The sequence below is a fragment of the Camelus bactrianus genome, chromosome 9, assembly GCF_048773025.1.
Source record: "Camelus bactrianus isolate YW-2024 breed Bactrian camel chromosome 9, ASM4877302v1, whole genome shotgun sequence".
Taxonomy (NCBI): Eukaryota; Metazoa; Chordata; class Mammalia; order Artiodactyla; family Camelidae; genus Camelus; species Camelus bactrianus.
Genome location: NC_133547.1, coordinates 42,592,198 through 42,620,139, shown reverse-complemented (window position 1 = coordinate 42,620,139; position 27,942 = coordinate 42,592,198). Strand labels below are relative to the sequence as shown.

Below are 27,942 nucleotides of genomic sequence, written 5' to 3'. Positions count from 1 at the left end.
TCGCTGAATTAAATTAACACTGAATTTAAAAAATACACACCGTCACAGTAAAACTCCAAAGAACTTTTAATTAAATGGAAGGGGTAGGATTGACTTTTCCACAGCACAACGCCAGCAGTACAAATGAACAGAATGACTGCACTGGAAAATTTCTGCTTCACAAACACAAATATGGTAATTGACACACATCGGGGATCGATCAGGGATGGCAACAGTTTAGAGAATGACAATCATAGAATAAGATATTTATTCACTCTCAGAGAACTACTCATCAAATCACTGATTCTACACAGAGAAACGTGTGTTCCAATGAACGGATCTCACTGGCTCCTGCCTCCATGACGAAGTGTTCAATGCTAAGAGGACAAGAGTGGTGACACGCAAAGTGGACGTGCTTACTCTCCAGAGGGGCTGTGCCAGGAAGCAAACAGCGTTCAGTAAGTGGCATCATTGGCAGACGGGTTGGCCTGAGTTTAATGATGAGGAAGGGGTCAGACAACTGCAGAATGTAGACCTTTGAGCCAGACAACTGACCTGTGTTCTGCACACAAGTCAATGTCACCACCATTAAAGACAACCACAGAAAGGTGAGGAGAGGGTTTGGGTTCAAAAGGACTAAAGAAATATAGCAGCACAATCTCTTTAGTTCTTTGGAACCCAAAACATCTCTTCTCCTTTCTGTCATCTAATTTGTGGAGGCATCGCCTGTTTGAAAAACACAGGCCACTTGTCCTGTTCAGTGGTCTAGATTCTGCAGTTGTCTGATAACTACCTCATGACGAAACTCAAGCGAAACCTTTTCAGCACGGACACTGCATGGTTAATGCCACCTGCACCGAGCACAGCCCATCTGGTGGCAAAGATTGTCCAGGCTGACATGTTGCCTTCTTCCAGCTGCTCCAGATGCCAGTGTGTGCAGGATGGCAATTCACAGAAGCAAGCGTTAAAGTCTCTCACAGCTGTGCATCCATCTAAGCACTGGTCTCCTTAGCACTGGGTCACATTTGGGGACTGATGCCTGGGATTTCTCCCATCAGATCAGTCCTTTGGAGTAAAAATCATGGATTGTGGCTGGTGATTGTGATGTTGATTCTCAGCAAAGCATCCCTGCAGTGTTCAGTTTGGACTTTAACCGGATTTTCTGTTGCAGATAGTTTACATCTAGTGGGAAAGGTAAATTTGATGATGTGGTTTCTTCAAATTGGCAAAATCTTTTCAGAGTACCGAAAATAATGCGTTAACTGTGAAAGAGAGACAGGGGAGAGATGGAGAGACATAGGAGAGATAGAGAGAGGGACAGAGAGAGAGACAGAGGGATCAAATGTGGGTCTTCGTTGGGTTCTGCTGACGGCTGAGCCTGGAGGGATGACCACATGGTGACAAGAGTCAGGAGCAGGCTGGGATCCTCTTGAGAGGAGGGGCTGAAGGGGGAGCCCGAGGCTGGTGCTGAAGGGAAAAGGGAGATCCACGAGTTAGAAGAAATACCTCCTGAAGCAAACGTGCAGACTGTGGTGCAGAATCTAGGGACCCCTGTCCTCACCCCACCTGTGCTTGGGGATACGCCAGCTCAAAGCTGCTGCAGAGTCTTAGCCAGATCCCCCCACTGGTTCCTCAGCAGCCAACTGACTTTTGATTCCCCTTCATCTGGACCGAAGTGATACCTTTCTTACATGTCCCAGGAGGGATGTGCTGAGCATCCCTCATATACATTCAGAAACAGACTGCTGTCTGGAGCAAGGATCCTTGGGACACCCCTATCCTGGTTCCTGATATCCCACCAAATCCATAGTCCATTTAACCCCTACATGCATGTCAGCAGAGCTTTGAAAAATACTGATGCCGAAACCTCACCCCAGAACTTCAGAATCACAGTGTCGAGGGGTTGGGTCAAGCCATTCGTGTTACATAGATCCAAGCTCACCCAGGTTATTCGTGACGGCAGAATTTACAGCCACCCACTAGCCCTGCACTGCCTCACACCATTCTCTTTCCGTCGCTTCATTACTTCCACCATGAACCCCTTTCCCACTGGCCATAAACATTTTCTCACCTTCCTTCGGATAGTCTAGAGTTAATCACTTGCCTTCTGAAATTCCCTTGCCTGAGCCACTGATCTTCTTGTATCCTGTATATCTCCGTCTTCATAAATCTGCCCCAAGTTAATTCACTATGATGCTTTCCTAGACTCCTTGGCCTAAGACTCCAACTCAGTTCATTTTTTTCTGCACTTTACTGAACATGTAGACGGAGTCATGTGAGTAAAAGGAAGAGAGGTCTGAAACCCTAGGCACGTCATTGTCTTTGCATTCTGCAATCACTTGGCCTCTGTCTCTGCTTTAGGTCAACGTCCCTTTAGGTTGCCATCTATTGTCCTCCACCTAATGCCGGCTCCACTGAGGCCCTGGAAGCCCCATGGACATTAACCCAGAGCTGACCACCAGAGGTGAGAAACCTGACCCCAGGCCAGTGCAGCATTCCCACCTAGGCCTGAGGTTCTTATTTAGTTTTTGTAATCAGGGTTCTCATTCCTCAGTTACATCACTTTTTATTCACGTGGAGACGTCGAGGAGTCAATGTTGTCCTAGGTGTGTTCTGCAGAAGCCAACCCATGTGCAGGTGAATCATTAAGACAATGATTCTGGAAGAGGCAGTGGAGTGGAGGGAGGGAGGGCCGGGAAAGAAAGGCAATGAAACCAAGACAGTGTGTGATTTCAGGCAAAGAACCCCGTGTTCAGGGGCCTAAATGATGCTCTTCTGATGAGGAGGACCTCGGGGCCGGGCTTCCCTGTAGCTAGGAGTAGAGGTGAGAAGGAATACCAGGGCAGCAGTGGCAGGAACACAGCAGAGTTCACAGTAGAAACAGCAAATTGGGATGGAAGGGCCTGGCAGGGTGGCAACTCCCATGGAAAACAGAGAAAAGAGCAGACAGAGGGAGGATCAACTGTTAAGTGAACGAACAACAAAAAGGACAAACTAGTGGAGTTTGAGGTATAATCTTAGATGAGGAGCAACAGGGAAGACGTGCATGGAAGGCCTAGATGTGATTACCTCTGTCCCCTACGCTTGAAGGCCAGGGAACCTGCATGCTATTCTCCACTTGCTGCGCAGCAGTTTTCTTCGCAGAATCTTCTGCTTCAGGACACTGGAGGCATTACTGTTGCTAGAGACTTGACGTTCATGCTGGCTGGCAGCTGAGCCCTCGCCCTCCACCTTGGGAGGGATCTTCATTCCGATGGAAGCATCCAAACCCAGCTCTGAAGATAAAACCACAGAAAACAGGATGCATTGTTATTCAGGATATTACAATGACTTCCTCCTCCAGCCAAGAGGAACATCAAGTAAGGAACGTGTCCAGGAACAAGAGAGGCCATCTGAACGTCCCTGCCAGGTGAAGCCAGTGGAGACACCTTGGTATTTTTCTCTTTTGTTGACCGTCCCCAAACTGTGCAGTGCTGGTAAGACTGCCAGGAGGCAAACATGTTCTCACTGCCAAAAAACTGTTTTTTAAGAAAAATAGAATTGACGAAAACGGAAAGTTCCTAGGTAGAAAAGACAAGGCAACGCAATCAGGGCAGTCAGAGGTTGTACTATTGGGACAGAAGTGACTGCAGAAAGTAAGCAAAGTCAATGTTGAAAGTAAACTTCAGGAAAGAAAGAACTGGGGAAGTCTGAAACTGGAAATGTTTACAGATGTGTATCAGTATATGCTTCCCATATATTTGTACATACACTATATATAATGTTTATCATACTCAAGCTAAATAAGACCTGGAAGCTGTGATAAAAATACAACACTCACGTGTGTGTGTGTACAAGGGAAGCAATGGATGATGGCGTTGAGATATTGAATGGATCATTCTAACAGCCTCCGATGAGTTGAAATTGAAAAAGGAAAAATAAACATCAGAAGGATAAGTGAGGGAAGCTCTGGTGGTAACATGAACGATTAGATCCGGGGGATTATGAGAATAAAGGGCATTAAAACTAGCGTTTGCAGCAAAATCTGTCGTGATGCCTGGATTCAGACTCAGGCCTCTGGGGTAAGTGTGCAGGAGAGAGAGTGACTGAGCCAGTGGGGCTGAGTCCTGGCCCAGAATGTGGGAAGCCAAGGTCAAGAAAAAGAGACTAGAGGGAAGGCAAGACAATGAAATCCCACAAGGGCTAATGGCACTTGTCAGGGCCACGCATCCCTAACACCCACTGAGCACTTCCCATGAGCTCTCTGCATGGTGGCCAGTGGTGCCCCTTCTTCTCTCACCTCCACTCTCCTCATTTCTCAGATGAGGCCACCGCCTGACAGATGAGCACCAGGCGGCCCCAGTCTCCGGGTGGAGATACTAAGAGGAGTAGAGGGTAAGGATGAATACGTCCCAGATGAAATGCATGTGAGGGTATGAAAGCTCATTGAAGAAAATCAGAGAAGAGTCGGATCATGATAAGAAAACCGAGGACATGGCCATGGAGATGAGTGGAGAGGAGAAATTAAATGGAGCATCATAGAAGAAACTGAGTGGCTCACCTTATCTATGAAGGTGGTTCTTTATTTTAAATAAAGGGCTAAAAACAGAAAAATTACCTCCGTGTGAAAAGTCAACAGACGATTGAAGTGTGTGGGCAGTTTTCACATTGCTACTAAACATTACTAATGCACTGTTACTGAGAGCACGTGACAGGGGAAAACCGGCTTGAGGATGGGCGATGAGAAGAGAACTCTGGCAAACGTGCCATTCTGAGAAAGCAAGGGGAGACGGAGTCTAGAGAAAGTGGAGACCATCAAAAGTCCTGCACTTCAGCTGAGACAATGCACGTGCAATCATTGTGTAAGTGTTACATCACCAGCAGGATACACGGGTAGACATCACACAGTCACAGGTGTGCTGACGCAGGTTTTACCGAATCACGGACCCTGGGAGCTATGTTTCTTAACACTCCCAACGACCACGGAAGGTAGATTTAACTTCCCGGTGGTCAGATAAGGGAAATGACAAGGGAATACCTCACAAGATAAATAACTTGGTCCCGTTAAAGAACCAGGAATTTGCAAACCCAGGACCTGGGGCAGAGCTGGCCCTAAATCTGCGGCTCCTGCTCACTTCCCTCTGTTAGAGCGTTGGGGATTTTCCGTGGACCTGAAAGGAGCATGGCAGAGGCCTCACTGTCTCCTCCACCCCAGCTCTGGCACGACCAGCTCATGGACTAGAGCTTCCTACACCCCTTTTCTTACTTACCTTGCAGGGGCAGCCCTTGGTCTCCAAACTCAGTGTTGGCTGTGAAGCCCCACACGGTGGAGGGAAGGCCGAGCCTGGCGTTGCCGTCACCACAGTCAAACTGCTGGTCCCGCTGCAGCTGCAGGTGATGGGTCACCTGGGTGCTTGTCTGCAGTTGTGCTTGTGAAGCTTCCATCTCTGACCCTTGGAAACTCAAAGGCCCTTGGGGACGGTCCTCCCAGGAGTCACCTGAAAGCAGAGGACAGTTCAGTAGGACCAATCCAACTTTCCGTTTGTCAACCCCTCCCACAACATCCATTTCTGCTGTTCCTGCCTATCAGGGAAACCACCCAATCAGCCAGACAACAGAGGCAGACATCATGGACATGACGGAGATGTCATTTTGAAGGCTGTGCCTGGGGACGCTGAGATGGCAGGTGCCTGGCAGGAACGTCGCTGAGATCAAAAATCACCCACTTGGGTCCAGAGGGTACTGGATGGCAGCTGAGGTCACGACCATGACTCAGTTATTAGCGACCTTTCCTTGTAGCCTAGAGACAAGATTCTGGCCAGGCCTCAGGGAAGGGAGGACGAGGAATTGTTGATGTCTAATTAGAATAAAGAAATAACAAGAGAAGTGGGGCCCAAAGGCTGCAAATTCCACTAGAAATGGGACTTGGGGACTATAGCACATGGACCAAGTAATGAGAACTCTTCCCACTTCTGGAGCCTTTTCAACTCCATTCCCCGTGTGTTTTGACGACTCGTCCACCCACCACACAGGGATACGTCCCATGACTACGTGTGTCCTGGGTGGGCTGGTGGGTACTGGCACCTGTAAGTAGTGTAGCTGAGGTCTGAGGGCCTTACTGGAAGCTCAGTGTCCAGAAGTGCTACAGAATCAGGACGTCTGGTTCTTCAGGGAGATGACACAGTGCACATTCCTTGTATTACACCCCCCTCCAGGGGCACCAGGCACTGCTCCTAATCACACATGTTTACAATTCTACTGTGAAGTGAGTTCATATTCTCAGAGAGTGGGCTAACCAAAGAGCTCAAGTAGCTCATCCAGTCCAGGTCAGGCTCAGGTGGGGTCACGGCCCACGGGGCCTGCTGCACATTGCTGTGGGGCTCCCCCCTCACTACCCCGTGGAGACCCTCCTGCTCAACAAACTTTGTTGAACTGTTTCTTAAACGTGTCTCTCCTGTGTCTGTTACCACGTTGTCTTCCACAGAGAGCACTCTGTCTGAGTCTCATCAGTGATTCATCCGACCTCCTTCTAACGGCTTCCTCTGATCCTGTCTCTCCACACTATCAGCGGTCTCACCAGTCTTACTCAGCTTGGGGAAACTTGTCCTCCTCAACTTCCCTACATGAACTCAAATCCTCACCTTGCCTTGACACTCCTGCTCCCTCCGGCCCCTCTTTCTTCAGCACCATCACTTCCCACAACCCCCTTGAACAAATCCTCCCTGGACGCAGGCTGCCCCTCCTGACCCCAGGCCTGCACCTGCGCCTTGTAGAGCTTCCCGGGCTTTTTCCCTAAGCACTGCTCTCTGCCTCGTGTGCCCTTCCCATTTCCTCCAGGCAGAGTTTCTTCATCATTAATCACTGCATTAGGATTCCTAATGAGATTTATTGATAATTCACATGGTCTGAAGGGTAACACCTCTTAAATTAAAAACTTTAATGTGTGAAACAATGCTCAAAACCAGTAAACCCACCCTCAAATGCTATTTTGAATCACAGACTTAAATTATTTTAAAATATCACATCTTAATTTCATCATTTAGTTTCATCTCTCTTTTCCCAACTAATGGCTTTTATTAAACTATGCTCAATATTCTCTGCATTTGCATGGGAAAAGGCAAAACAGTTTATCAAACATCACAAGGAATGCCCAATAGCATTACTTAGGAAAGTAGGGAAAAGCCTCCAATGAAATCTGAAGTTGTCCTTAAAGATCAAGTGCTTGTGCTGTGCCTACAGCACTTCTCCCCGGTCAGGGCGGATGGGGCGAAAGAGCAGGTCTCCTGCGGCCCCACTGCCGGAGTCACAGCCGTCCACACTGTTCACAGGCCATGATCAGAGCCCACAAATAGGATGGACCCGAGCATCATTGATGTGTCCCATTCATTCACCTCAGCCCATCCGTGTGGGGGAGGTTGGCCTCTCCTGCCCATGCTGAATGATGGCCTGGCAGGGCCGGGCCACATCCCACACATCTCACTTCCCCTCTCTAGCCTGACTTAATACCAACAGCCTCCACTGGTGCGGGCGGTCCAGGTGACGCAGGGCGTCCTGGGACGAGGAGAAAGGAAAGTTGTCTTACCCACATGATGCCTTTCGCAAAGTAAATCCCACAGCCTGATTCAAAAGAACACAAGTCTCAGGGCCTGTTTACAGAAATCACTCTCGTAGTGTATACAGGTCATTGGCTACAAAGTCTGTGAGGATAACTGGGGACCCACTAGGAGCCGTGTGCTCTATTCGAGGGAGTACTCACCATGTACAGCAAGCGCTGAGAAGACTCCCTGTTGGTCCCAAGGGAATGAGGCACCTCTGTCAGGCCTACAGGAGTCTGACAGGTCATGGCCAACAGAACTGGTCAAATAACATTCATCCAGTGAGTCCTGTGGGCCTTCATTCTCTTCTACCACCGGCTGCTCACTACTGAGCCTTCTGGGGTCAGGTGCACTGAGGATTAAACAAAACGGATGAGAGAACACAGGGTCCTAGCTGGGTTTGATGGGAGTGTTAAGGGACTGGTCGCAGAAAACAAATGGAAATTCTCCACAAAGCGAGATATAACAATCCTCCTCCATCTGGGGCCAGAGTGTGCTTACAATGGGAATAGGAGACAGACAGAGCAGGAGGTGGTCCCAGCACTGACCAGAAAAAGAGCTCAGGATGAAGGAGACTGAACTACCTCAGTACACAGTAGTCAGAAGACACACACTCAGAAACTACAAGGGAGGCTTCAACTCTTGCATGAGTTTTGTTGAAATTTACATGCAACAGCTGAGGGAACAAGACTCTGGCAGCATAATCCTGTGTCACCACTGAGATGTGATATGAATTTTGGTTTTCTAAGTACTTTTCTTGTTATGAAATACTTGTCAGTGGTAAGAACAAAGAGTGAAAGGCAGAAATGCATCTTATGCTGCTTTTAATAAAAACAGAGAAGGAGAGTCCGAGAAATCCTGGACTGATTAGCACCCCTGCATCAACTGAATGCACTTACTCCATTTGAGAGAGATTATCAAAGGGGCTTATAAACGTACAGTTAACATAGACAGCATTGTTAAAGGGACACATTGTGGTTGTCTGAATGGAAGAGTTAGGCATATTTAGCAGTTTCTCATTTCCCTGGATCTGACCTCACCATACATCAACATTAAATTAAGAGCCATGATTCTTCATTATGCTGTAGAGCAGAAATTGACAGAACATTGTAAACTGACTATACTTTGAAATAAATAAATAAAGAGATGATAGATAGACAGACAGATAGATAGACAGACAGACAGATAGCAGAAAGAAAACAAAAGACCCCTGAGGCTTCAGAATTACCTGGGACATATTTGGTCTTGTTCCTCTTCTTCCTCAAGAACAGTATGATTTTCTATGGATTAATTCAGACAGGGCAAGAAACATTAAGCAGATCCCCCTACATATGTCAATAGTTAGGTATCCAATACTATCACGGGGAAAAAAGTATCACCAGTGGCACAGGAGGATAACGTAAGAATATTCCAGGAGGCCTCAGGCTGCGCCTTCTGGACCTGCCTGGGTTCGCTTTCTTGACCCCTGGGCAGTATCTCCTCACCACAATCACCTTTTCCAGGTCTGAGTCAGAAGTGAAATGTATCTTTTCCCCACATAGTCTGTGGAATAGCCCATCTGCATTCTAAAAAGAATACTGTAATATTCAGCCTTCCCTCACCGTATGCTGGCTGCTTTAGCAGAATTTGTACACTGAAAACAACATAATGGTTGGAATCTACAAACCCTAGCATGAAAATGAGCTTTGTGCTAAACAGAAACATCAGCCCTTCATGGAGTGGGGAAATGCTGGGGTCAGCCGCACTTCATGGAAAGATACATGCAAGGTGATAGTAGGGATGTTTGTGTCCTGGTGTTCAGGTGGCTCCTCCACTTAGAGGAGACGGACACTGGGGATGACAGCAGTGACCCCAGGGAAACAACAAATCCAGAGGTGTAGTTAACACTGTCAACATCTTTTGAAGGAAAGAAATTCCAGGGATATTTTAGGGGTATGAACATGAGAACCTTATAAGTAAAAACGACATTTGATGGGAATCATAAAAAAAGACACCTCTGTACAACTGCACAGAGGTGAGTGACATTGTCACACTTGTCTTCGGTTCAGTGACCTATCTTGGGACCCAACACACAGGCTTCACCTGGGATGAGGAAGAGAGCACCGTTCCCTAACCCGCATGATGTCTGTGCTTAAAACTCAATTCTAGGACCTAAACCTTCTCGATATAAATATACAGAGTCTGCCCACATGGCTGTCATATCTCAGCACCGCCAGAGGTGTGAAGCGCAAAAGACACCAGCTCTACCTGGCAGTGCAGTTGGAGGTTTATCACATCGATAAGAGTACTCACTGGTGACATCCCGAGCATAAGAGAGTTCCAATCCCTCAAATGAGTAGATGGCGGTGCTCCTATAAGGCCAGAAGGAGTCTGACAGGTCAGGAAGAGCTGAGTAAGTCAAATAGTACTCCTCCACTGAGTGCCGTGGGATGTCATCCTCTACCATCTGCGGCAGCTCCGTGCTGAGCCTGGCGGGTAGGGAGACCGAAGATTAACCTAATAGCAATCAGAAATCTAGAGTCCTATCTGCTTTAGATGAACCGTTTAAGGGAGTGGTGAAGGAAGCCAAAGGGTGATCTTTTAAGCAGAAAAAACTGACTGTTTTGGTGAGACAGAGTGTGTGTCTTTGAGGAGCAGGAGACAGAAAGGAGAGGGGGTGCTTAGTGCTCTGGCCAAATAACAGCTGATGAAGAAAGAGACTGATTATCTCTAAACTGCAGAGTCATGACCCCTAACATAGACTCATGTAAGAGTGGTTTTCACCCTTTCATTTAAGTTCCACTGACTGCTACATGGAGATTAAGTGTATACTATTAGGGGCACCCTAGTGCCCCAGAGATCTCATGCCGCTAAGGCCTCTTTCTCTCTTTATTGTGGCATGATATAATTATATCACTGTTTGTGTCCACTTCTTGCTATGAAACACATGCCAACAAGCTAACACAAAACAGGCTGAAACCAGATTTGCATCTCACTCTGTAAATGACACCAGAGAGAGCAAATGAGTGCACAAAAATCACTGTATCGTAGATCACTTGTTCAACTGAATTGGGTATACACTTGAGAAGTTAATGAGAAATAGGAAACAATATATGTATCCAAATGAAAGCAGAAAACATTACAAAAAAGATAATTCCTGGTTGGCAAAGTGGATCATACGCTTGTATTCCTGCTGTTCCCTGGATTAGGGGACTGCAGAAGTCACATTTCATCAACAGCGCACAAATATTCAAAATTACCTGCAGATAGTTGGCTCTACTCCTTTCACCCCATCTTGATCATTTTGGTTTTCTGTAAATGAATTAACAGGACAGTTACACTGGGCAAAACTCATTTACGTATGATCAAAACCATGCCAAAATTAGCACTTTGGCAATGTGTGCAATGTGGTAACAGGGTACTGTGGGAGAAATCTTCCAGGAGGCCCTAGATAGAACCTCATAAGAAGGCACTGGATTTGCTTCTTGAGCCCCTAGATATGTCTCCTTAATATGACAGGATGTCCCCACACTATGTCCTGAGTCTAGGCAAACAGTAACCTCATCCTTTTACCCACAGATCCTGAGGGACTGCCGAGCTACCTCCTAGAAGGCTGCAGTAATATTCAGGATTTTTCAATCTGAAATGCTGTCTCTTATTGGGGTAGATGCATTCTCCATTGACATTAGACTGATGAGCAGAATCTAAACATAGTCTAAACACTCTTCCGTGCCAGCAAGAAAGAGTGGGCATTTATAAGGCTGGGTGTTCCAGGACCCTACCTTGCTTCAGAGAACACACCAAAGATGGCAGTGGTGCTTCTGTTCTGGTTTCAGAAGCCTCTGCATAAGATAAGACAAATGGAAGGGACAGACTTGGGTTGACAGAAACAACCAAAGGAGTAATATCTCCAAAGACATAAAGTAAACTGCCAACAGCCTCAGACAAGTATAGAATCTCAGGGATATTGCTTAGGAATGAAAATTAGAGCATTAAAAGCAAGATAAGAGATTCATTCAAAATTAGGAGACAGGAAAGTTACTTCCTATGACACAATTAGAGAGCTATATGGGAGTCTGGCAGGACCGTGATGGATCCAGTGATTTGCCAGTGCGACAAACATGACTAGGAGTTGAGCCAACTTCACGAACTCAGGGAATGTGTTACTTTAAAGGAAATTGTATGGAACAGAATAGAGAGCCCAGAAGTAAACCCGTAGAATTACAGTCACTTCATCTTCAACAAAGAAGGCAAGAACACACAATGGAGAAAAGACAGTCTCTTCAGCAAGTGGTGTTGGGGAACCTGGACAGCCACACAGACATCAATGAAGTGAGGACACTCCATCACACTATAAACAAAAATAAACTCACAATGGCTTAATCACTTAGATATATGACAAGACACGATAAACCTTCGAGAAGAAAACATAGGTGAAACATTTTTGACATAAATCTTAGCAATGTTCTCCTGGGGCAGTCTACTCAGGCAATAGAAATAAAAGCAAAAATTAACAAATGGGATGTAATTAAACTTATAAGCTTTTACACAGCAAAGGGAACCATAAGCGGAAAAAAAACAACAACCTACAGAATGGGAGAAAGTATTTGCAAATGATGCAGCTGACAAAGGTTTCATTTCCACACTATAGAAACAGCACATATAGCTTGATAACAGAAACAACAAAAAACCAAACATGGGCACACGAACTAAAAAGAAACTCTTCACGGAAGGCATACAAATGGCCAATAGGTACATGAAAAAATGCTGAATACTGCTAATTACCAGAGAAATGCAAATCAAAAGTACAGTGAGGTATCACCTCACATCAGTCAGAACGGGCTTTATTAAAAGTTCATAAACCCTAAATGCTGGAAAGGGTGTGGAGAAAAGGGAACCCTCCTACACTCTTGCTGGGCATGTAGTTTGGTGCAGACATTACAGACAACAGTATGGATATTCCTCAAAAAACGAAAAAGAGACTTACCATATGATCCAGGAATCTCACTCCTGGGCATACATCCAGAGGGAAGTCTAATTTGAAAAGACACACGCACCCCGATGTTAATAGCAGCACTGTATACAATAGCCAAGACATGGAAACAACCTTAATGTCCATCAACAGATGACTGGATAAAGAAACTGGTGTATTTATACAATGGAATACTACTCAGCCATAGAAAAGAATAAAATAGTGCCATTTGCAGCAACAAGGATGAATCTGGACATGGTCATTCTAAGTGAAGTAAGCCAGAAAGAGAGAGAAAAGGAACACATGATATCACGCACGAGTGGAATCTAAAAAAGAAAGAAGACACTAATGAAGTTATCTACAAAACAGAGAGAAACTCACAGACATAGGAAAGAAATTATGGTTATTGGAGAGAAAGGGGTTGGGAAGGGATAAATTGGGAATTTGAGATGTGCAAATATTAACTATTATGTATATAAAAGAAAAACAACAAATTTCTTCTATATAGGACTGGGAACTACATTCAGTATCTTGTAGTAACCGACAATGGAAAAGAATATAAAAAGGAATAAACGTATATAGATGTATGACTGAAATATTATGCTGTAACCCAAAAATTGACACATTGTAAACTGACTATGCCGCAAATAAATAAGTAAATAAGTAATTAAATAAAGGCAATTTTTGGGCCTGATTCAAAACGATATGTACGCATATAGTCTACACATGACAACGAATTCTCCGAGACAAGACAGATTGTGCGGAGCAAAGATCATGCAGACTACCTGGGAAGTCAGTTCCAATTGCATCTGCTTTAACATGCGAGGAACCACAGGCTACCTCCAGAGCACATAGCACTTTCTGTTCAGGAAATGCAAATTTTCCATCACTGCACTTCTCATAGCAGTCAGAACCTTCCTGGTGAATGGAAGGCGCCAAAACACATTCATCCCGGGACTCCTGGAGCACGTCGTCATTCTGAACCTCCAGTAGATCCATGCTGTGCCAGGTGGGAAAGGGATGACAGAAAATTAAACTCAGACGATTAGACACAGAGTCAGTATATTGATGTAAAGCGGAGATACGGTTCACAAAAAGCCAGGGGGCAGTCCCCTTAAAGAGGGAAATAACTATTCTCCTATGGGTCATGCAGAGTGTGGCCACCATGGGGTGGGAGAGGCAGAGAGCAGCAGGTGCTCCGAGCACTGACCATGCAACCAGCAGTTCAAGGGGCACTTGCACTCTCCCTGTGTGCTCCAGGCATGACACCCAGCAAACACAGACGACTAAAATCTTGGCTCCCACTTTATGCATACTTTGCGTTAAACAATACAGGCAGTGCCCAAGCAAATACAGCTTTTGGAGGAATTACAGACATGCAACTTCTAACTTCAAGGAGTATTATCTCAATATTTTGATATAATTTGGATTTTGATGTTTTTTGTTTGTTTGTTTTCTTCACTTGCCGTCAAATACTCATCACCATACTGACAGCAAACAGGCAAAAGCAGATGTGCATCTCACCCTGCTTTTATGCACGGAGGGCAGAACAGCTGACTACAGGGACCCCCAAGTCTGGCTAGTGCTCCTTGGTCAACTCACTGTCCATCACTCAACTTGAGAGATTGTGAAATTCAGACACACACAACTGACACAATGGAAAGAAACAACATTTTTCAGGTGCCTAGTTGGCTGTTGAGTGAATGGATGCAAGACTCATGTTCAGCACGTTCTCTTTTCCCACATCTGAGGTCTTCTGGTGTCACCATGGACATTAACAGCCCGGAAATCTTCAGAATTACCTGGGGGACACTGCCTCTTGTCCAGCTGCTTCGTCACACTCATTCTGATTTTCTGGTAAGAAATTCAGAGACAGCAGGTCAGAATAAACAAGTCATACCTCACACACACCAACTCGCTGAACACAGGTACCACAAGGACATTAATCTTCTCAGGGCAACAACAGAATATTTTACGAATGGTATTTCAGGACACTGAAGTCTTCTGAGAATTAGACAGGACTGCTTCCAAGTGCTTGGGGGAAATTCTCTGGCTGATCTGGTTAAGCTTTCTCCCAATACCCCATCGGCTGAGTCTGTAGATTTCATACTTTATTTTCCCTCAAAGTCCTAGGAATCAGCTGAGTTTCTGTCTACAATTCTTTCTACAATAATGGTTCATCCCATCAGATAATGTGCTTGCTGATATTACGGAGACATTTCTATCTGAGGGAGGATGAATTCTACCGACCTTCAAATTAAAGAGAAAATTTGGGGCTACACAGAAACAATGGGCATTCAAGGCTGGAGGAACTGCCAGAGCCCAGCCGTACTTCATGGGAACATCCAAGCAAGGTAAAGGGACACTTCGTTCTTTCCTGGTTTTCAGATTCCAACTTCGCTAAGAGAAGCCAACATGAGGAAGATGAAGACTCGGGCTGAGATCTCTGACACCAGAGACACCACTACACCTAACATATAGGCAAGGCTACCAGTCTGTTTGGACAGGCCAAGGAAGGCCAGGGACATTGTCCAAAAAGAACAATTCAATCGTTGTAGCTTGCAAGAAACATTTGACCCAAACGTCTGACAGACACTTCCTGTGGATGATGAGCGAAGGTGGGTGACAGTTACTCACAGCTGATTTGGGTCCCATGGCCTAACTTGGGGTCCAGTGAGTCAGATACAAGGACTGAGCCTAGAAAAGGACCAAGGCTCCCTGGCCAGAATGATGACTGTCTTTCATATCCATCCTTTTCTCTGGGTTAAACCAATATATGTCACTAGGGTCGACATTCAGGGGAGACTTTCTTCATTGTAGACAGTGTGTGGGGAAGAAAAATAGAAAGGCTACCTGGGAGGTCAGCTGGAATTTCATCTTCTACAACATGGGAGCAAGCACCAGCTACATCTGGAGCATGGCCGACTTTCTCTTCATCAAATGCCAAGTGGCCTTCACTGTCTAGCCGGTTGTAGTCAGGTCCTTCTTGGAGAACTGAAGCATTCAAAACACATTCGTCCTGGGACTCCTGGAGCACTTCCTCCTTCTCAAATGCCTCGAGCTCCATGCTGTGCCAGGTGGGAAATTGATACAGGAAAGTAAACTAAGAGGATCAGACACCAAGCTGTCCTAGCTGGTTCTGATAGGGGGGCCATAGGGAATGGACACAGAAAGCCAGGGGCAGTCCCCTTAAAGAGGAAAATAACTATCCTCCTATGTGTCAAGCAGAGTGTGGCCACCACGGGGTCGAACAGGGAGAGAGCGGCAGGTGCTCCGAGCACTGGCCATGCAAGCAGCTGTTCAAGAAGCAATTGGACTCTCTCTGTGTGCTCCAGGTATGATGCCCAGCAATCACACTGGACTAAAATCTTGGCTCCCACTATTTGCATACATTGCATTGAACTATACAGACAGTGTCTAAGCAAAAAGAGCTTTTGGAGAAACTACAGACACATAACTTCTAACTTCAAGGAGAATTATCTCAATATTTTGATATAATTTTGATTTTTTTCCTGCTTTCTTCACTTGCAGTCAAATATTCATAACCATACTGACACCAAACAGGCACAAAGCAGATGTGCATCTCACCCTGCTTTTATGCACAGAGGGGACAGCAGCTGACTAGAGGGACCCCCAAGTTTGGCTAGTTCACCTCGGTCAAATCACTGTCCATGACTCAACTTGAGACATTCAGAAATTCAGACACACGCAACTGACACAATGGAAAGAAACAACATTTTTCAAGTGCCTAGTTGGCTGTTGAGTGAATGGATGCAAGAGTCATATTCAGCACGTTGTCTTTTCCCTGGATCTGAGTTCTTCTGGGGTCACCACTGACATTAACAGCCCAGAAATCTTCAGAATTACCTGGCGGACACTGGCTCTTGTCCAGCTGCTTCGTCACACTCATTCTGATTTTCTGGTAAGAAATTTGAGACAGCAGGTCACAATAAACAATTCACCCTCCCACAGGCCAACTCAGTGAACACAGGTAACATAGAAATGTTAATCTTCTCAGGGCAACAATAGAATATGCTATGAAAGGTATTTCAGGAAGCTGAAGTCTTAGGAGAATTAGGCAGGACTGCTTCTGAATGCTTGGGGGAATTCTCTAGCTGATCTGGTTGAGCTCTCTCCTAATATCCCATCTGCTGAGTCTTTCGAGTTAATAGTATATTTTCCCAAAAGGTCCTAAAAATCAGCTGAGGTGCTTCTAGAAGTCTTTCTACAATATTGATTCGTCCCATCAGATAATGTGGTTGCTGATGCTATGGAGGAATTTCTGCTTGAGACTAGATGAACGCTACCGACATTCATATCGAGGAGACGATTTGGGGCTACACAAAAACAATGGGCATTCAAGGCTGGAGGGACTGCCAGAGCTCACCCTTACTTCATGGGGACATCCAAGCAAGGTAAAGGGACACTTGGTTCTTTCCTGGTTTTCAGATTCCAACTTAGCTAAGAGAAGCCAACATGAGGAAGATGAAACTAGGGCTGAGATCACTGACACCAGAGACACCACTTCACCTAACATATAGGCAAGGCTACCAGTCTGTTTGGACAGGCCAAGGAAGGCCAGGGACATTGTCCAAAAAGAACAATTCGATCGTTGTAGCTTGCAAGAAACATTTGACCCAAACGTCTGACAGACACTTCCTGTGGATGATCAGCGAAGGTGGGTGACAGTTAGTCACAGCTGATTTGGGTCCCATGGCCTAACTTTGGGTCTAGCAAGTCAGATACAAGGACTGAGCCTCGAAAAGGACCAAGGCTCCCTGGCCAAAATGATGACTGTCTTTCATATCCATCCTTTTTTCTGGGTTAAACCATTATGTGTCACTAGGGTCGACCTTCAGGGGAGACTTTCTTCATTGTAGACAGTGTGTGGGGAAGAAAAATAGAAAGGCTACCTGGTAGGTCAGCTGGAATTTCATCTTCTGCAACATGGGAGCAAGCACCAGCTACATCTGGAGCATGGCCGACTTTCTCTTCATCAAATGCCAAGTGGCCTTCACTGTCTAGCCGGTTGCAGTCAGGTCCTTCTTGGAGAACTGAAGCATTCAAAACACATTCATCCTGGGACTCCTGGAGCACTTCCTCCTTCTCAAACGCCTCGAGCTCCATGCTGTGCCAAGTTGGAAAGGGATGACAGAAAATTAAACTAAGTGGATCAGAGACCAAGCTGTGCTAGGTGGTTCTGAGAGGGGAGGCAAAGGGAATGGACACAGAAAGCCAGGGGGCAGTCCCCTTAAAGCGGAAAATAACTATCCTCCTATGTGTCAAGCAGAGTTTGGCCACCATGGGGTAGGAGTGGGAGAGAGCAGCAGGTGCTCCGAGCACTGCCCATGCAAGGAGCTGTTCAAGAAGCACTTTGATTCTCCCTGTGTGCTCCAGGCATGATGCCCAGCAAACAAACAGGACTAAAATCTTGGCTCCCAGTTTTGCATACATTGCATTGAACTATACAGGCGGTGCCCAAGCAAGTAGAGCTCTTGGAGGATTTACAGGCATGTAACTTCTAACTTCAAGGAGTATTATCTCAATATTTTGATACAATTTTGATTTTTTTTTTATGTTTTCTTCACTCGCAGCCAAATACTCATCACCATACTGAGGCCAAACTGGCACAAAACATATGTGCCATCTCACCCTGTTTTATCCACAGAGGGGACAGCAGCTGACTACAGGGACCCCCAAGTCTGGCTAGTGCACCTTGGTCAAATCACTGTCCATGACTCAACTTGAGACATTCAGAAATTCAGACACACGCAACTGACACAATGGAAAGAAACAACATTTTTCAAGTGCCTAGTTGGCTGTTGAGTGAATGGATGCAAGAGTCATATTCAGCACGTTGTCTTTTCCCTGGATCTGAGTTCTTCTGGGGTCACCACTGACATTAACAGCCCAGAAATCTTCAGAATTACCTGGCGGACACTGGCTCTTGTCCAGCTGCTTCGTCACACTCATTCTGATTTTCTGGTAAGAAATTTGAGACAGCAGGTCACAATAAACAATTCACCCTCCCACAGGCCAACTCAGTGAACACAGGTAACATAGAAATGTTAATCTTCTCAGGGCAACAATAGAATATGCTATGAAAGGTATTTCAGGAAGCTGAAGTCTTAGGAGAATTAGGCAGGACTGCTTCTGAATGCTTGGGGGAATTCTCTAGCTGATCTGGTTGAGCTCTCTCCTAATATCCCATCTGCTGAGTCTGTCGAATTAATAGTATATTTTCCCAAAAGGTCCTAAAAATCAGCTGAGGTGCTTCTAGAATTCTCTCTACAACATTGGTTCGTCCCATCAGATAATGTGGTTGCTGATGCTACGGAAGAATTTCTGCTTGGGACTAGATGAATGCTACTGACATTCATATCAAGGAGACGATTTGGGGCTACACAGAAACAATGGGCATTCAAGGCTGGAGGGACTGCCAGAGCTCACCCATACTTCATGGAAACATCCAAGCAAGGCAAAGGGACACTTGGTTCTTTCCTGGTTTTCAGATGGCTACTTAGGTAAGATAAGCCAACATCACAAAGATGAAGTCTCGGGCTGAGTTCAGTGAAACCAGAGACACCACCTCACCTAACACAGAGGCAAGGCTACCAGTCTGTTTGGACAGACAAAGAAAGGCCAGGGACATTGTTCAAAAAGAAGAATCAGACCACTGTAGCTTGGAAGACAAATTTGACACAAACTATCTCTGACAGACACTTCCTGTGGATGTCCACCCAAGGTGGGTGACAGGTTCTCAACCCTGATTTCGGTCACGTGGCCTGACTTTGCGTCCAGGGTGACAGATACATGAAGTGGGCCTAGAAAGGGATCAAGGCTCCCTGGTACATACGATATCTGTGTTTCACAATCCATCCTTTTCTCTGGGTTAAACCAATATGTGTCACTAAGGTCGACCTTCGGTGAAGACCTTCTTCAGTCTAGACAGTGTGTGGGGAACAAAACTAGAAAGGATACCTGGGAGGTCAGCTGGAATTGGATCTTCTGCAACATGGGAGCAAGCACCAGCTACATCCGGAGCACGGCTGACTTTCTCTTCATCAAATGGCAAGTTGCCTTCACTGTCTAGCCGGTTGCAGTCAGATCCTTCTTGGAGAACTGAGGGATTCAAAACACATTCATCCTGGGACTCTTGGAGCAACTCCTCCTCCAACTCCTCTTGCTCAATGCTGTTCCAGGTGGGAAAGGAATGACAGAAAATTCAACTATGAGCATCCGTCCCCTTGTTGTCATTACTGATTTTGCTGCAGGGCATAGGAACTATTCATGAAATGCAAACTTATCATTCCTCATAAAGAGGGAAGTAACTATCCTTCTGTATGTGAAGCAGAGTCTGGCTGTCACGGGGTGGGAGAGGGAGAGAGCACTAGTTGTTCGGTGCGCTGCCCACATGACATGTGATGAGAAATGACACCCAAACATCCCAGTGTGGTCCTTTCGTGATCATGAAGCACAAGTGAACTGCCACAGCATGTGCTACTGCCATGTGCCTCTGTCATATGCACTTTAAGTTAATGTAGCCAAGTGAGTATGAGTGTTAAGGTATTGTAGAGCCTCAGAGATATTCTGCCTTCAATTTACGAATAAAATTCCTCTAAAGCCTTTCTCATACTAGTGTCACGTGGCAACTACAGGTTTTTCTAGACACTTCTACTGGTGTTTAATTCTTTGAGTTACTTCTTTACTGATTCCGTTGCTATCTTCCTTCCTAACAAGCACCTAAGAACTGTGTACAAACAGTTCTTTATCTCATCTTGGTGTTCATTTAGGAGAGTATGCATATTCTCTGTGTGTGCAGGGAACCCTAAAGGTGGTACATTACCTTGGGCCATACCTACAAGTGCCACAGAGACAACAGACAGCCAAGTTAAAGGGCCACTTCCCTGTTGGTTGGATTGAAGTCAATCAATGCAATCTGCAGGTTTTCTTTTCTCACATCTGGTACATGAGACTCTCTCGCCCTCATGGGTTCATCTTTCTTCTACCCTCTCCATACTTTACCTACCCATTACCGGCTCCTAAGACTTCATGATTACCTGGGGGTGAGTGTTTCTTCTTCTAGTTCATCTTCCTCATCTTCATGAATTTCTGCAAACAAATTCAGAAATATCCAGTCAGCTTTTCCCCACTTCACCAACTACAATCCTAATGGTTGTATGGCCACGGGGACATAAATCACTATGTATGTGTCAGTGCGGTGCTAAAGTTCTAGTGCACTGTCTTTAAATGATTGGCCTGGTCCACATGTCTGATCCATCATTCAGTGTGACCCCAAACTGCTGGATGGCCATCATGACCCCTCTGCCTGACAAGGGGCAAACATTCAAATGGTCTTCTGTTCCCTATATCACTGTACAAGTGTCCACCTGCCATCTCAACGTCTACAACTCTTTCATCCATCCGGCCACTAATTTCTCCCTAGACACAGGCTCTGCACCCCTTACGGCTCTCCCATACATCCCCTGCTTTGTCTAAGAAGAGAGAAACAACCGTGTCCCACATGCCTCCATCTGACCACATCATGGGACATTCCTAAGGCCTCTGAGTGTTACCAAGGGAAGTTCTCTCCATGGAAAAGGTACAGTGAAACAAAGTTCCCAACACGAGTTCGACAACATTAAGTGCCCAATCCAACCCTACAAAGTGCAGGGCTTCCCTTTTTCTGAGCTGATTCATGAACATTCCCAGATTAGTCACTGCAGTACCATCAACAGATTATTTGACCCATTTTACAGAAGAGGAAACAGACAGTGAAATAGGAAAATCCAATCACTCGCTCACAGTCAGGAAAGACAACACTCAGGCTGGGGTCAGGCCACTTTGATGCAAAGCCCAGGGCTCTTTCTGCTCCCACAAGCTATGCCCAGTCACATCTTCCTTTCTGTGCTTTAACCCTGGGGGATGCTGTCTCGCCCCGAAGGCTACCATCCATCAGAGGGGAAGCAGACAGTTGAAACACTGTGACCTCCAGCCTGCGCATTTCTCCTCTGTCCTCCCACTCAGCCAGTCCTGGTCCTGTCAGAGTCCCCAAAATGAAACACGGACACAAGACACTTGTTAAAATCATTCCTAGTGGAGGTGAGGAGTCTCTTATGAGCCAGGAAACTTTGCATGAGAGGCTCAGGGCTATCAGAGCCTGGGGCCACTTTACCTGGGCTGAGCTTGCGGGCAAGGCGCTCTGCCAGCCTGCATCCCTCGGTCAGCTGCTCTCGGAAGCCCTGGCCCGGGTTGTTGTCAAGGTCATTGTGGGTGAGGACGTCCCTGAGTTGTTGAATGAGCAGGATAGAGTCTTCTCTCCCGTCCCATAATTTCTGCCGTAACTGGGTCAGCTCTCGTGCCTGAGAGCAAATTAGGGTATCGTATTCCCTAACATGAGAGAGAAGAAATGATGTTAAAATGCATAGTTCGACGATAGACGATTAGAGGTTTCGAAGGCAATTCTGTGAGAACATCCCCGAGGCGCGAGCCCTCAGAGCAGAATTCTGGCACATATGGGGGACCTTCCTGTGGCAAAGAGGAGAAAAATGGTATAACTGAGGCATCCTCCGTATCAGAGATGCTCCTCTAGGATTCCGTCACATCCCATTCATCTTCTTCTGGAAACTAAATCTCATGTTTTCCTAAGCCTGCTTCATCAAGATGTCCGTTGAGTGTCTCACTGAGCCATGCCCATTCCCATATAAAGATCCACATGGGGCATACTGGGCAGTGAATGTCACAAAGTCATACATGGGGTGGACAGGCCCAGCTGGTGAGAAGTGGAAAGAACAGGAGAATAAGAGAGTCAAGGGAGGATGACAAGGTGTAGTCATCCAGGAAGGGACTGTGATTCAGAGGTAAATGAGGTACTGGTTGCACAACATGGTGAAGGTTCCAAAGGCCACTGAGTTGTTCACTGGATTTGAATCTGCTGAGTTTCACGTAATGTGATGAACATTTCTGCACTCTCCTGGCCCAAAGTTGCTCGTGGCCCCACTTCAGAGAGGCCTACACCTTCCACCAGCCTCCCTGCACAGAGCCCTCCTTACCTGAACCTCTCCTCAGCTAGCACTGGCTTCTCTGCCAGCTTCTCTGCCAGCTGCTCTGCCAACTTCACCACCCGGAACTGCAGCTTCTCCCCCAGCACGGATTCAATGATGTCCTTGTACTCTTCACACTCTGAGGAAACAGAGATGCTGCCTCAGGGGAAAGCTGCACCCCCTGCTGTGGTCACTGCCTTCAAGGGAGGAGCTAGGGTCCATCCCAAGGGCAGAGGTAACTGCGGTAGCAGGCTGTAGGCAGGGATTTCCACATCTGATTCCTCAGCCTCCCCACTGCGGGGCATTCAGTTCCTCCCCATTTTAGAGCTGGGGAAAGAGAAGCTGCAAGGCACAGAAGGGAACTAGACAGACTAACTGCCATTAGGAAAGGTCAGAAGTCACAGTCCCTGAGACTGACCGTGAATCATGGGCCAGTCTAACAAGACTTGCAACCTCGGAGGTGAAACACTGAGCAGGGGCATGAGGCGGTGGCTTCTTGTGTGGTTGGGGTGGACCCTAGGACTAAGGGACTGATGGTTCCCTTGTGCAGGGATTTCAGTACTGAGGAAGTACCTCAGAGGTTAAAAAAAAAATTCATCTGGATACACTTGTGTGAAATATGTTGCGTTAAACTGTGAGGACCTGAAAGACATGAGCCGAAATACTAGGATGATGTGTGTTAGTAGAAGCAGTAGTACTAGGACCTGCGTTTACAATGTACCAGGCAGTGTTGTAAGAGTTCTAGAACAATTTACTGACTATTTATTCCATCTCAAACATGCAGCAGCACTGGGTGGACAGAGAGGAAAACCGAGGCACAGAAAGACATGCAGCGTGGATGTGCGCCGAGGGAGCCTGGCCCAGAGTCTGTGTTCTTCACCTCTGCACTGTGTGACCTTGACACCAAGGTCCTGGGGGATACCCTTTTCCTTCTTCACCTTCACAACATGGTTCTTAAATTATGTTAGGTTGATAAGGAAAGATGTAAATAAAAGATAGTTTATCCTTTCCCCAAAGTGCACCTCTTCACTTTCTCAAATAGCAGGCTTCACATTTAGTTTCTCTGTTTCAGTCATTTTTCATTAAGTACACCCTAACCATCGGTTTACTGAAAATCAATTGTAAGCAAATGACACAAACCCAGAGTTGTCCAGATTCCTCCAATCATCTTGTTGTGTATTTCCCCCGAGTCCTCAGGATTCCATTTGTCACTACACACCCCTCCTACTGAACAGGCAACTGTGCTTCCAAATACCAGGATGACTGTGGGAGCGAAGGGCCTGCCCCACATACCGGCGTGGGTTTTCCTAGCAATGGTGTTCTCTCCCACTTACCCTCATTCTCATTCGCCACATGTCTCATGATCCAACTCTCAGGGTCACCTGGATTTCCTGCTGACACACATCACTGAAGTTTCACCAGCACAGGAAGAGACAGATTGGGTGATGCAGATTATCTAATTTCCCCAGAGAACATCCGGAGTCTCCCCACAGGGTGTCGCATGACTTCCTGGGACTCAGGAAGGAGACCCTGCACCCAGGAAACACAGCTTCCCGCTCACCAGGGAGCCCCTGTCTTGATGGCATCATTCATGGAGAGCATGGTTTCCATGAGGAGCTGACTCATCTTTAATTCTTTCAAAGCAGGTACTATCACCTGCTTCCCCCAGAGTGTGCTGTCACCACGTGACCCCAGTGTAACTGGCACAGTACTTTGCCACTGCGACCTCAGGGAAGCTTGTACTGAAGGAAGTCATTAGTCCCAGACGTTTAGCCAACAGTGATGCAGGACCAAATACAATTCAGAAAAGATTCCAATTGACAGGGTTTAGCTTGTTCTAGAGAGATATCAATAGGCATCAATAAGTGGAATGTTAGCTCTAGTCTCACACTACAGCTCACCACACGCCTGGACAATTTGCTCAATGCTTTATGCCTCAGTTTGCCCATCCTCAGTGACTTGAGTGTCAAATAGCTACTTCTGCCTTTCCTGCCTTGTTTGTGGTCAGCATGACACTTATACTGACAAAGGGGTGCAAGATAAAGTGTGGAGAGTTTCAGTTTCTGAGAGGAAAGAAAGTGATCATTCACCAGGTGGTGACCACGACCCTTAGGACTTACTGTATTTCTGCAGCTGGTTGGCCAGGCAGTAGGTAGTAGCTTGGCATACAAGGAATTTCTGGGTGAGATCTCGGAAGTCCTGCTTCTGTTTGGTCAGCTCTAAGTGCAGCTCCTGGTTGATCTCCAGCACTGTAAGTTCTGCCCTCGGACCACACGAAGCGCCAAGAGATCCTGCCATGGTGACGTGCGGCAGAAGAGGTAGAGCCGGGGACTGGGGAGAAGAAACCCAGCATATGATGGATTAAAAACAAATGATATCACATAAGTTTAATCAGGATTGAGGCATGAGGAAAAGCAGGAGTACTCAACTTACTGTTGGGAACAACTTGATCACCAGCTCACAACACTTGAGGATCTGGAACCACAAAAACAACGTTCGAGAGCACAGAGCTCAGGGCCACAGGCACTGCCTGCTGCGCAGACTCTAACAGGAGTGATGGAGCGGGGCCCGGAGTGCCAGGTAACCGTCTGCAGTTGCAATAACAGAACTGGACGGTGGGGGGTGGCCATGGAATCCTGGGGGCCCCTGTGTTCTAGTTGCCTAGGCCACACTGCTTGGGGTCTCGTGAAGGTTGCCACAATGGGGACACCCCCTCTCCAGCCACTCTTAATGGTTTTCTATACTTGTGCTGATAGCACCAACCTATCTCTTCCCAAAAGTTATCCAAGCATTGCTGTCATTTTCCTTCTCCTGTGTCTATAAAAATACGAAGAGACAAATTGTTTTCTCAAAAGTCTTATTTTCTTAAGGGCTGTCATGAAGTCACACCACCTTCTCTTTAAGTGGTAACAGGCCTTATGGCTTTTTCGCAAGTGAAAGATGTCAGACTTGTAGAATGTCATGGCGTCGTTCTCTGGGTCTTTGCCAGTTTTGTGTAACTCATAAAAACTGTAGGACAAAGAGCAGAATATAATGTTAAGTGAACGAATAATTAATTTATTAAAGTCTTCTCAGTCCTGACTCAATATTCTGTTCACTGCATCCCTGTGTTATTTCAGATCCTTATCTCACTGGGGCAGCTTGCTGGCTCCATAAATTTCTGTCACGTTTGACATGCCAGTGTTATAAACTCCTCCTCCAGGTGTGGATTACTCTATTTTTGTTTTTCTTAATGTCTCTAAACAGTGTATTTTATAATTGTCACGTATGAATTGCATTCTAGTCCCACGTAATCGTTTTCCAAGCTGTCAGATTGATGAAAACAAATTCTGCACATGTCGTTGAATAGAGACCACGTCTTTGGGAAAGACTTGTCAGCATGATGCTGTTGTTCTATATTCATCCAGTTCACCCACATACTGAACAGACAGGGATGCAGAGCAGTGTTCATGGAACTCTGCTTGATAGCTCTCTTTGAGTTTTCCTCACGCCATTGCCCTGGGCTCCACTCCACAAATAAAACATGGTAAGTTCAAGGTCATGGATCAGGGAGGGTTGATGATCCTTAGTGTTCGTGTGTCCTTGTGCTCAGGGACATAGAAGATTAGCTTGAGAGGAGAGGGGCAGGCAGGCGGGGGAAAGTGAGGTTCTAAAGGAAGTCCTCACTTGCTCAGCATCTGTCCCTTTCTGGGTCTGGTGACACTGAGACTTAGGAGACACTCTGCAGCATCACTCTCTTCACTTTAGCTGCTGGACTAACCTGAATTGAGAGTGCAATGGGTGTTCCCAAGTACCCCTGAGCATTTGTGTCAAGGTTAAAGATGGAGGACTACCTCAGCCACTTAGGAAAGCTTGTCTTCTCCCCGCCCCATGCCATCCTCCCACCACACTGCTTAATGCCGTTGGTGTGTGAGATCCAGCAGAGGCTTTACAGAAATCTATTTTGTGGTGTCTGTGGGGCCGGAAATTCTCTGTGGGAAAAAAAATGTGTCAAATTCCTTCACTTTACCCTGATGAACCCAAAGGCTCACAAAAGGTACCCGGCTTCCTTGAAGTCACAAGTAGCTCCACTCCTGGTACGATGTGCTCTTCTCTCAGGCCCTGACTTTTCTCCAAATAGTCACTGTTGGCTAGAGTCAAACTAGGCTGGTCACTCTATAAAGCGATTGGCAGCACATGGACTAAATATTCAACAGCCATTTTAATCAAATATATTGCCAAAGTATCTTCCAAAATCGCATACTGTCCTTTTATACATACCCATTTGCAACTGCAAAAGCCCAAAGTCATATTTTCCTGATAAGCTGTGGTCATTGTCATCACCTTCATTCACTTTAACCTGTAAACTGAAGGTCTCTGTATTATTACAAGACGTTAGAGGCACAGATGGGCCTACAGCTTGTTTAAGTGCATGAAGAGACTCCTGTGTCTCTGTGGACCAATGGAGTTGAGCAGCACTCTTTCTCCTACATAAGTCATCTCAGATTGTTCTAAGAGAATCCTGATTTTTCTATCCATGGTAACATTTCTCTAAAGAACATATGCTTTCTGGATTGAGTCTTAGTGAGAAAATGCTTCCCATTGCAGTAAGAACTATAAAATAAATCATCAGTCTGAATCTGGGCTTTCCTTCCTGAGCAAACTCTCCTGGGACTTTGAAGGTTTTCAATGAGCTGGTACTTACTTAACAAATGATACAGATAATGATTTTTTCATAGCACTTCAAATATTGCACTAGGACGCTATGCATGTCAGTGAAGTAATGAATTCGTCTTCAATCACCTCTGTGTAGGAAGAATTTGGACAACTATTTTTGACTGGACAGAATGTACTTGTGAGTTTCCTCACACAGTACTATCAGCCCTCAGTGTGAACTGGGTTGTGATGGAGGTGGGTCTCGAGAGTTGAAAAGTAATCTGCTCTCTCCTTCCATCACTGAGTCATGAATGCTCAGTGGAACACGTGGAGGTTGTGGCCATTGTCACCCTTGTGAAACCACCAGCCCAGCCAATCCCAGCTATGTCCCAGTGACCCATCTCATGGGAACATCCCCCTTTTCAGGCTACAAAACCATGGGAAGGATGCGAGTTACAAGGTGACTCTCTCCTTCCCTGAGTGATCTTTGAGCTCATTCACCTGTTACTGCAATGGTTGCTGGTTCAAGTGCAACAGGGTTGGTTGTTTGTTTGTTTGGACAGATCCCAGGTCTATTAAAGCTCAGTTTGTACTGCATATTCTTCCTTAGTAACCTTCTCTCTGACCCTTATCCTCAATCTCTCTATTCAATAAGACATGGGAAAATCCTGTCTGAACTCCTGAGGTTCACATTAGTTATGAAAAGACTTCTTAGAAAGAAAATTTTTCTCCCTCTTTTCTTTTAAGGATAAAAACAAGT

At 46.0% G+C, this 27,942-nt stretch overlaps 1 protein-coding gene across 4 annotated transcripts; it reads right to left on the bottom strand.

The window, feature by feature from the left end:
- Positions 1 to 42: 42 nt before the first annotated feature.
- LOC141578630 (NBPF family member NBPF4-like) lies at positions 43 to 26,899 on the bottom strand. 4 transcript variants are annotated; one of them, XM_074370191.1, is made up of 18 exons: positions 26,808 to 26,899; positions 24,981 to 25,556; positions 24,668 to 24,878; positions 22,557 to 22,686; positions 21,680 to 21,894; positions 20,565 to 20,616; positions 19,486 to 19,697; positions 18,435 to 18,486; positions 15,358 to 15,572; positions 14,307 to 14,358; positions 13,290 to 13,504; positions 10,793 to 10,844; positions 9,801 to 10,021; positions 8,782 to 8,833; positions 7,715 to 7,905; positions 5,229 to 5,456; positions 3,049 to 3,254; positions 43 to 1,446 (listed from the first exon to the last, which is right to left on the bottom strand). In XM_074370191.1, exons 3-17 carry the CDS (start codon positions 24,843 to 24,845, stop codon positions 3,058 to 3,060), a joined length of 2,262 nt encoding a protein of 753 aa, XP_074226292.1. In that variant the 5' UTR covers positions 24,846 to 24,878; positions 24,981 to 25,556; positions 26,808 to 26,899; the 3' UTR covers positions 43 to 1,446; positions 3,049 to 3,057. The 4 variants fall into 4 exon arrangements, with proteins under 4 accessions (XP_074226292.1, XP_074226294.1, XP_074226293.1 ...); XM_074370193.1 differs by having other exon boundaries at positions 9,846 to 10,021; XM_074370192.1 differs by lacking the exon at positions 26,808 to 26,899 and having other exon boundaries at positions 24,981 to 25,875.
- Between the last annotated feature and the right edge of the window lie 1,043 nt (positions 26,900 to 27,942).

What these genes read in the sequence shown, in the direction of transcription:
- LOC141578630 (XM_074370191.1), bottom strand. Translation starts at nt 24,845, where the DNA reads ATGGCAGGATCTCTTGGCGCTTCGTGTGGTCCGAGGGCAGAACTTACA. An exon ending in GAAGAAACACTCACCCCCAG is followed by an intron (nt 19,698 to 20,564) that starts GTAATCATGAAG and finishes CACCTGGAACAG; the next exon opens with CATTGAGCAAGAGGAGTTGG. An exon ending in CAAGAGGCAGTGTCCCCCAG is followed by an intron (nt 13,505 to 14,306) that starts GTAATTCTGAAG and finishes CACCTGGCACAG; the next exon opens with CATGGATCTACTGGAGGTTC.